Here is an 11,252-nt window from a genome sequence, read left to right as displayed (position 1 = left end):
TATATAGTTAATTTATTTGTTAAGCTATATACATATATGTATAAATATATACAGAATAAATACATGTATATAGTATACGTACTTTTGCATACATTTATCTATAAGATACCCTATTAATCTTAGAATAGGGATCTTAGAATGAATCATTTTTTAATTGTCTCAAATATAACATACTTTTTTTAAATGGTTGAAAAGTGGAAGCCAAGCCAAAAACGTAAATTTTTTTTCAGTTTTTTGTGGCTCAGAGAAGCAAGCAAGTTTGTCATAATATTTTAATATTTTTTTATTATTTCTAAGCTAAGCTACACTATTAGTATAGCTTCCAAAAATATATACTACTATACTTACTAGGCTGGATACAGATATACTAGTATCCATAAATGTCAATAGTTAATTATTAATTTTTTGTTATATTTTTTAATACTCATATACTATTTATTTTATTATTATATGTATATATTCAATCCTTTAACTCCTAGGAGGAGCATAGGGTCGCAAAATATATTTATATTATTATTATTATTATTATTTATATTATAATTATATTATTATTATTTGAATTATTTCTTTTCGTTATTTGTAGTCACATCTTAACCTATTTATTTTATTATATTTAATAATAGAAGTAGTTTTTTTTATTATTTTTATTGTTTTTTATGAATTTATTATTTCATTAAAGCTGCATATTAAGTATGCTTTAGTCATATTCAGTCACATTCACTGTGACTGCTCAGCCTTGATCTGGGCCAGGACGAGGTCACTGGATCGAGAACTATTCTCTTCTTCTGACATTAGGAGGTCCTCACCGGCCAACCATCTGGCTTTCATTCGAAAGGCAGAATGTCTTCTGTTCGGTTAGGGTCTTAAATATTAATCACAAAATATTAATCATGATCGAAGTGCTACGCTCCGTTGGGAGCTGGTATCCTGTTTATTCCTATTCCAATGCTTTAGCTAAGACTGTATTTTATTCTTATATATCTTACATACAGTATTGTAAAAAAATACACAGTCAGTATTTGTTGTATATTTTTGGTCTTTATAATAATGTGAAAAGATTTAAAATTACCGATTGTTTCATTAGTGCCTTCAATTGATTGACATCTACAGTAGGCGTTATTGGTTTCAATTATTGGTATTTTTGGGAATAGACTGATAATTTCTATATCTATATCAGTGATAATTCTGATATCTAAAATGATATGAATATATTTTAAATGTTTTCATTTCTAATATTTGAATTACTTTTTAAACGGTAATGTGTCCATTAATGTAATTTGTTTTTCTAACCTAATCATTTGACAAATATTTGATTTCAGTTCATTATTCACAAAAGAAATAATGAAGAAAGTTTTAAAAAAACTTTTAATTTTTCAAATACACATGGGCCAAAATGATTTATATATTTGTGTTTTTCTTGAACTCAGTTTTTATATCAATATACATATTATTATAAAATGGGGAGAATTCGACTCTTTTGGGCTATGGGTATATACATACATACATATATATATATATATACTTTTGTAATTATATAAGGGATATGTGCGTTTCAATAAATAAAATTTTTTAATATGACAACAGTAAATAATATTTATTTAACCGTCACTGTGGTAAACATTAAATGACTTAAGATAGCGTATATACAAACAACCTATATAAATAATAAATCTTTATATAACAATCTATATAAAAACAATTTGTAAACAAACTTAATTTCAAATTTAATTTTATTTTATTATTTTGATATTTTTAATATTTATTATAAATTATTAATAATTAATAATAAATTGTGTTTTTTTTATTAGACTATTTTTTAATAGATTTTAAGTGAGTGACATTAATATTTTAGCATATAATTTTATAAAACAAAATAAATTGTCATCATTTTTTAATTTTATTTTGCACTAGCCTCATATTATTAATATTTAATATTTAACACATCATTGCATATCACTTTTATTTATTTTATGTAAACTCGCGTAATTAATAATTTTATTTAGTTTTGTATGTTGGATTTCGATTGTAAATTTCTTAATTTAAAGTTTTATTTTATTTAAAATATTTTTCTATATAAAATATTATTTTATTTATATTTTTTTATATAAAATATTATATTATTTAATGCATTTTTTTATTTAATGTATTTTTTATTTAATATATTTTTTATTCACAATATTTTTAAATCGATTAAATTTAAAATTAAATATTTTAATTTTTTTAATTTTCTTACTCACAATTAAAACGATTTGTTCTTTATTTATTTATTTATTTATTTGTTCACTTAACCGCCACGTTTGCGTCTTATCAGTGCTGGCTACTACCAGCAAATGGCAATTTGCATTTGAACTTCAGTGCATCACACTTGTTACGAGCGATTTACAGTGCATGCACATTCGGCGAAGGATTCGAAGTTGCCCATTTCATTTTCACACAACTGTTAACTGCTTGTGTGCACGCAAATTGCCGGTTGATGCGATATCAGTTTGGGTGGAGGCGTTGTTTTTGCTTTTGCTGTTCTGGCCAACTTCGAAAAGCTTCGCACGCACGTGGCGTAAAAGCTTTCGAAAACCACTTGTTTATCAATTTTTGTTTACATTTTTTCCTTCACATTTGTTTGGTGCGATAAATTAGACAGTGGATCACTTTTAATAAAGTTTTCTCAAAAACTTTTTTTTATATAATTTGATAAGAATTTTTTTCACTACTGTTCAAAAAGTCTAGTTTCTGTTAAAAAGATAGTTTCTATCGCCATTTTTGATTATTAAAAAGAAATCAATTTTTTTATTTTATTTTATTTGAGTTTATTTTATTATATTTTATTTTATTTTATTTCATTTTATTTTATTTTATTTTATTTTATTTTATTTTATTTTATTTTATTTTATTTATTTATTTATACTAAATAACAATACTGAATTTAACAATTAACGTCATGTGCGAGTTCGAGTAAATTGATAGTAAATTGAGGGAAATAGTAAATTATATCCGTATGGCAGCGAATGTTGATATTTACCAGAATTTCGAGTAGATTAAATTAGATAAAAATTGAGTAAATTAGGTGTTACCATTGTAAAAATTTTAAAAGATGTTTATTGAATAAATTTGAAAACTTTTAATCAAAAATAATAAATAAGTGCAATAAATAAATCAATAAATATTACAGTTACAAAAAATCCCTAGGAAGTTTCAATTTAATTTACCTCAATTTACTCGCACTCGCACATGGGCTTAAACTATAATTCATTGAATCAATTATTCTACAGCTGGTTATTGATTTCGTTCTAATATAATATAGAATAGCAAGTGAATTTGTTAATAAAACTTTCATAGCAAATTCGCAAAAATCTAAGTTATTACAATATGAGTTAAACGCGGCTTTGGGCCACTTAGATAATTAACAAAAAAGTATCAAATATGGCAAGTTCAACTCTTAGTACACACAGTTTAAAATATTATTTACGAATAATCATATATAAGAAATATTCCCAAAACCACTACTGATAATGCGTTTTTCTCAATACTCAAAAGAGCGAAAAATACAATTAATTACAAATGATAAAATTTCGTTACATTAAAAAGTAGTTTACCTATATGAAGAAAATAGTGTCTTTCTTTATAATTGATTTTAAAAAGTTATTGCGTAGTGCTATCGCATCATTGTTACAATTAATGTTCCTATTTGGAATATTAATGATTAATATATTAAGTGCATATTTCAGAATGGATAGAAGTTTCTGAAGATGAATACCTTTTATTAACAATAGCAAAACAAATATGGTCTATTCAAGGTAATTATTGAAGAAAGAATTGAAGGAAGACGCTGCTCTGGAGGAAGAAAGATATCGTGGCTTAAGAATCTAAGACAGTGGTTTTGTAAAAGTATAAGATCGCTGAAGATGTAGACAAAACAAAAATATCAATCATGTTATATATCTTACATACAGTTCGAAGAGGACAAAGCACTTAGGAAAAGAAGAAAAAAACAAATATATGAGTAACGTGAACCATATATAGTATATTGATTTAGCTAAATTGTAACTTAAAATTACAGTTTAAACGTAATTCATTCTTGATAACTACCTCTCTATCAAGACTCATGTCTAAAGAATTAAAAATACATTAATAAAAGATAATTATTCTACTTAAATTTTTTAATGGAAGCGAAATAAAATCGTTGTACTGTGGATATTGAAATGTAAATTCAACAAGAATGTTGCAGGCCCCGTAAGAATGTAAGTTGAATAGCACTGACTAATAACGAATTTTGAGATTTTGTTCCAACAAAATTACGATGAACTAGATGGAGTAACCATATAGCACTTATGAGTACTTAAATTAGTGACTCATATATTCTACTTTAGGAATTGCGATGAAGAAATAACAGTAAGGCGAAAAGAATATCCGCTGGCTTGATGGGGGGACAATTAATTTGATAAGGTTTAGCATCAATGAATGGAAAATAATTGAATTAAACTTTAAAAATAGATGGAGTATTGTAATGTAGATAAATGCTATAGTGCCAATAAAGAAATATCAAACAATGAGAGATTTTTAATAATTTTTCAATATTAGAATTACTTACTTATTATAAGTAATTTGTGTTGGAACTAACCATATATCATATATCATAAGACTCTTCTTATGATCACCATTAAACAGATATATTATTCATTGTATAATAAGGGAGAAAGCGATGATTTAGGACTTTGCTTGGGTTGGTTTCTCGTCTTAAGTGGGTCAGATGTCTGTATTTTGAAGTAGTAGTTCGAAACGAAGAAAATATAATAAACATAATACATATAAATCTTAATTATTATTAATGTAATAAGTGTAATAATAACTATTATTTTTAATGCGGATGGCAACAAATGGGTTTGCTTTGTTCGGTTTCACTAAGTTTCGGTTTTCACTAGTGCACAGAAAATATATCATTTTAGATTGATTTAATTGTTTTATTTTTTTTATGTATTACCAAACCTCCAATAGACGATAAAATGTGTCATAGTCCTACATATTTTAATTTTTTTAGTTATTTACTTTGTAAATTAATTTAACTCATAAGGAAATTCTAAATGTAATATGAAATTCGAATTAACTAAAAATAATAGTAATAATAATAATAATAACACTATAACCTGCTTTAACTGCGGACAAATCTAATAGTTACAAAAAGGTGTATGTCCTTAATAAAACCAGCTTTTAAGTCATTTTTTCTTAAAAAGCTAAAGGATTATCCAAAAAGCTTCAGTTGACTTTGTTATTAAACTTTCAGATAAAGAAACTTTTACAAGGAACTTATCCGCCATAAATTACAATTTGTGAAAAGCTTAAAAAATTAATTTACAATAGATTACATATATTTATAAACAATATTAAATTAAATTCAATTTTAATATGTTTATATTATTTTTCATGCGCTGTATTAATTTTTGAACTTCTTAATTTTTGAAAGTATTTACCACTTTTAATAATATAAAATTACAAAAGTTTCTACTTACTTCCATGTTTATTGCCAATTTCACGTATCATTTCCATACTGCGGTTCTCCACTTTTACGTCCAAAGGATGTTGTGCAAAGGTCATGTTTTCTTTACGCATTTGTTTTCCTAAACTGTTCATCATCAGGAAACAAGTATGTAAGCCGGCAACATTTTTTTGACCATCCGGTTCATAGAAAAAAACCGAGTGATACCATTTGTTGCTATATTAGGAATAATTTAAAAAATTATAATATATTCTGAAATTAAGTCATAAATATTCTTACAAACCGTTTCATAACTGATATGGTCATTTCGGATATCGTTTCAAAGCTTAACATGCCTGTACGTAAGAGCATGTAAAATTCATCAGCACAAGCTGTTTTCTTCTTCTCAAAGGCGTATGTGGAACCACCAACTGAGATCAATGGAGTGCCATGATTGTTGAAATATTTGGTAATACGACCCACAGCAGCTGTGAAGAAAATTAAAATTAATTAAAAATTAATTTCTTATTGATTCTGAGTGAGAACACTCTTTGCATACATACCCAAAGAATAATCACACACTGGTCCAAATATGACATGTGCACAATCTTTGACAATACCATCCATTGCGCCAATAGAAGCATATGCTGCATCACACTTGTCATCCTTGGGCATCCATTCGAAGTGTATGTTACGTGGTATTAATTGAGTTTCGTGTATTTTGTCTTCTGCTACTTGCAGTATGGGCAGTACACGTTTTAGTGATGCTACATAGATGTCATCCTCGGGCAATAACACCAACGCACGTATTGTGCATTTCACTGTAGATTTGGTGTTTGCCTCACAAATTGTTTCACAGGTGCGACTTTGATTATCCCTACAAGCCGTCGATTCACATGTTGTCAGCGGAAGCAACTGGAACATGAGTAGCAGAAATAGAATACACTTAAGTAATACTGCTTGTCTCTTTGGTTTCATAGAAAATTGACTTATATCCTGTTGATTTTTTTCATAATTTTTTTTATTTTGTCTTGCTTTAAAAACATTTTTCATTAATCTAAAAGGCTGATCCAATGCAGAGTTTATAATACAGAAATTATTACTGCTTTGTACTGACGACATCAACGTCTCATTTAGTTGCTGCTTTAGTTGGTTTGGCATTCTTCTATTTGATGTGGTAATACAGAAAATTGTTTTCTTTCTATAACAATTACATATTTCATCAGTTTTGATAGTTCCAAATGCCATGGTTTTGCCAATATTTGAAACACTTTTCTTTTATGCAATAATTTCAGTGCTTTCATTTGGATAATTACTTTCTTTCATCTGATATTGCAATAGATTCATATAAATTATATACTTTTATATTCTTGTAATTAAAAAAAGGAATTATTGTCGTCATTTTAAATAGCCAAAGTAGATAGAAACACATTCCTGCGGAGAGAAGCATGAAATTCTTTAATTAGATATTTAATAAATTAAAATAAATTATAGTATAAATATATTAGATTTATATTAAAAAATAAATAAAGTATTTCTAAAACATAAAATTTTCAATGTATTTTTAAATGGATACTACGTTTCATTAATAACTAATATGTTTGTTCAAGAGTTTTTTAGTTTTCCAGTAATCAAAACCAGTAGTAGAAGTAAGTTTTAAACATAATCCCCACAAGAGACAATTTGATTATTAAAAAGGTCAAATTAAAAATACACTAAATTAATATTGCTAATTTCAAAAGAATAACTTTCACTAAGTCTCACGTTTTCTGAGCCTTAGTAAGTATTACACTAACTTACTTTCCAAGAAAATAAAATTTAAATTCGTTATTAATATTATAATTTGCTTACTCTTCCAAATGTTTTTTTATGTTACGTTTAAAAACAGGTGAAGGAGTACTAATTTAAGCCAATAATAAAGAAAGTTCTGATCACAATTTTATCTGTAATAGAAATACAGTGCAAAATCAAGCACTATGAGAAATATTAACCTAATTTGTAGATAATTATTATTAAAAAATTTATTTGGTTAGATAAAAAGCACAATTTCAAAGTATTCGAACATAACGATTTTCGATAAGCGCAAAAATATTTGAATTGGAACAATTATATCAAACTCTTTGTATACTCGAATAGCATGTCTTCTAATATTGTATTTCAATGACGTTCATAAAATTAAATATTCCACCAGATGGTATTTGAACAATTTCAAGCCCGGAATAAATGCTTAACTACAAGCCTATTCGAATACCAAAATGTTCGGAAATTAGATCAGTTCGAATATAGTTGTATAGTTTCTTTCTAGTTTCTTATTTATGTTATACTACGTGTTTCTTATACAGTTATAAGCAGTCATCAAGAAATACTTTATACGATTAAAACTAGAAATATAACTTTATATGTAGTATATATAAAATCATTTAGATGGACTGTTTCTATTTTTACTATTGGTAGTATGATAACATAAAATTTTATTTTTATTTCTGAATTCAATTATAAGAAATGTATTATAAACAAGATATTTGTCAATAAATATTATAAATAATGGATATGTATATGGTATATTCAAAAAATATATTCATTAAAAATATATTTTAATTACAGCCATATGCTCTTAAATATATTTATCGGAGTATTAAATATTTTAATACATAAAAATATTTTTTGGAATTAAGTTATACAATATTTCCATTTGAAGAAGTTTACAAATCGCAATCACTTTATTAGGTTCGTAGAACTCATCCGTCAAATTTTTTATTCTGTCTATAATTAAAAGATCAATAACCAGAATGTTAATTAAATGAAAATTTTATAAATGTTTTTCATATTCGCAGTATTTTTAATTATTTATTACTTACTATAAGGTATCAGATACTATAATAAAAAGTTACTCACACCGACCAAAAATTTGTTTTCAATAATTTTTAAAATTCAATATATACAAAAAATATTAAAATTACATAATAAATCATTTAAAACTGATAAGACATACAACAAGTTGCTTCTTTAAGTAGTGAAGTATCTATTTAATGTTAGATAATTTATCACATCAAAACAAATACGAGTAGTGCATGAAAAATATAGTAAATAAACAAAATATTTTCAATACTTCATTAAAATTTTTATCAAATTACCTTAACTGTTTTTGGAAAATTTTAAAAACTCTATAAATAGAAATTTTACTATTGGTAATCAGAAAAATAATTTTTTTAAGTAGAAGTCACACTTAAATAGACTAGACACTTTGAACTCATATGTGGTGTACTATATTTAGCATTATTGGTTATTCTATTTATATTTTTATAACTATTTATAATTAATTACGTTGATTAGAGCACTTATACTTGTTAAAAAAGTTAACACTATCGAACACTGCCATAAATCTTTACATACTATACTTTTTTATAATATATTAAACATTATGATATTATTCTCTGACAAATTCTACAATCACGGAACAACCTTGACAATGCTATAATTCTGCATGGTAATGAATAGAATAAGTTTACAATCATCCATTCTTTTTTTTTTGTTAATCTCAATTATTACAAAATTTATTAATTGAGATTAATTAATTATTTTATTAATTATTAATTATTATTCTTATAAATAATAACTAAATATACATTGGTTTCGAAACTTGCACCTACAGTCACTACTATTTAATGAGTTCTATGGATCTTATTTAAATACTCTATTACATATGTACTTATATATTTTAATACTCTATAACATATATACTTATATGATTGATAGGTTAGATTAGGTTGAGAAGGCGCGTGCTGTCATAGCAATCAGCATTTCTACCCTTCCACATGTATTGCCCAATGCGATGCACTAATGTTGCATTGATATTTTCTGGTATCAACTTGTCTTTGATAAATCATTTGGTTTTCCAGATGAAACTGAGTAAGTCCTACAAGTCTTGTTCGTTATCTGATTCAGCCTTGTAACGAAATGGTTTCTAAAAGATTGAAGTTGCTTTGTCTGTATACCCGAATAAAGACACAGAAAGTGATTAAAGGATTCTAGCTCATATTCAACGTGGCAATTACTGCAAAGGCCACTGGTTGGAATATTTCATCGTAAAACCGTTGGTGCAATGGTACAGTGCCCCATTAATAGTTTAGTAAGAAAATTTGAAAAAATGTACGATTTATTCCTCTCTAATCTAGTCTAAATAATTCTGGCAATCTTACAGTCTTCATAATTAGTTCACAAGTCATTTCTCATCACGATAATTCTTCTATGCTCCTAAATAGTTAATACATCGAAGTTTGTGTCGATTACTTGACCTCATCTGTATAGATGTCAGAACTTTTTCTGCTTAATTTGTCTACTATCTTCTTCTCTTTAATATTCTTATGTCCCTGAACTCAACAAACAAAGCCTTTGTGATGTTCCATGTTCATTAGCGTGGTGCGGCATTACATTACAGTCCTCGATTTAACTATCTTGAATTCAATTCCCTTTATGGCTGTCAGTCTGCCTACAAAGATAGCGATATTTGAAGGTTGGATCATACTGGCTTGTATCTATCTATTTACTTTTTCGATTATCTCATCATAAAAGTTCCTGCAAGTATTAGTTCGTCAGTTTGACTTCCATATTTCTTAAGTAGGTATCGGTGTCAACTACTCGATAATTGATTACTTTAGGTAAGCATTAATTTTGAATAAAAACAGGAATAATATCATATTCGCATGTATATAATTATGGTCTTTATAATATGTCATATCGCTCAATAAGTCTCCAGTGTTCTCCAACATTCTATTACACGATATATATTTTATGATATGCTGAGAATTCGTAAATAGATCACACATTATTCTTTGATATAGAATAATACTATGAAAAGCATCACTAAGACCCTACATCAATCAAATCAGAGCAGACTTAAAATACACTGGTCACTTAAAGTTAAGAATTGTTCTAAAAAACATAAAAACAAAAAAGTTTTAAAAGACCGTAAAGTAAAGTTGCGTAAAACAGCTGATATTTTGAATATATCGGAGGGAATGTTATATTGTTAATGATTTTACTCAAAAATTTGTACATCTGTGTTTCTTAGACTCAACCAAAAACAAGATATCATAATTCGATTGTTAAATGGAATGGGTGTTGCTTTGGACTGCCCCTAGCAATCATAATCTACAGATATCACTCCTATCATCACTTTTTGCTTACATCAGAAACATGCTAGTGGTAAAGAGATTTGGTTGAGAAGTGATTGCTGAAACTGAGATCCATTTTAGGAGCTAAGATAAATTATTCCGATGAAAAGTCAATAAAAATTTAAAAAAGCGTTGCGATAAAGGAGAGTGTGTTTATGTATAAGATCAATTTTTTAACAAAAAATGTGTTCTTCTCAGTTTGACCATTGACTTATCGAGTTATGCATAACACCTATGTTTATAGTATGTATGTACTACATTCACATTTAACATTCACACCGATATAGAAATGTAAGATATATATAAAGAAATAGTTAACGTAATTGAGATGTATTCATTGTCGTTGTTAAATATTATTGCTATGACACTGGATTTAGGCAGTATTGTATTTTAGCATATATATCATCTACAAGTTTCGGTTTTTTCAAATTTTATAAAACGTGCTGTCTTATTACTAAGTCAAGATTTTTTAACTGATATTAACTGATATCCAAATTATTAACTGATTCACTAATCTCAAACAACAAACATTAACAAACTTAAGTAATGCCTGCAGATGGCCTGACTATATTTTATATAGAATGACAGTTAATTAGCCTCATAAATTCATG

General features: G+C 26.5%; 1 protein-coding gene across 2 annotated transcripts; it reads right to left on the bottom strand.

Moving 5' to 3' along the window:
* Positions 1-5,493: 5,493 nt before the first annotated feature.
* LOC119684583 (atrial natriuretic peptide receptor 3) lies at positions 5,494-6,899 on the bottom strand. 2 transcript variants are annotated; one of them, XM_038098653.1, is made up of 3 exons: positions 6,031-6,899; positions 5,772-5,955; positions 5,494-5,704 (listed from the first exon to the last, which is right to left on the bottom strand). In XM_038098653.1, exons 1-3 carry the CDS (start codon positions 6,713-6,715, stop codon positions 5,494-5,496), a joined length of 1,080 nt encoding a protein of 359 aa, XP_037954581.1. In that variant the 5' UTR covers positions 6,716-6,899. The 2 variants fall into 2 exon arrangements, with proteins under 2 accessions (XP_037954581.1, XP_037954582.1); XM_038098654.1 differs by having other exon boundaries at positions 5,575-5,704; positions 5,768-5,955.
* Between the last annotated feature and the right edge of the window lie 4,353 nt (positions 6,900-11,252).

The sequence above is a fragment of the Teleopsis dalmanni genome, chromosome 2, assembly GCF_002237135.1.
Source record: "Teleopsis dalmanni isolate 2A chromosome 2, ASM223713v2, whole genome shotgun sequence".
Lineage (NCBI taxonomy): Eukaryota > Metazoa > Arthropoda > Insecta > Diptera > Diopsidae > Teleopsis > Teleopsis dalmanni.
The sequence above is the reverse complement of the archived record's forward strand: the minus strand, read 5'-3'. Positions and strand labels throughout refer to the sequence as shown.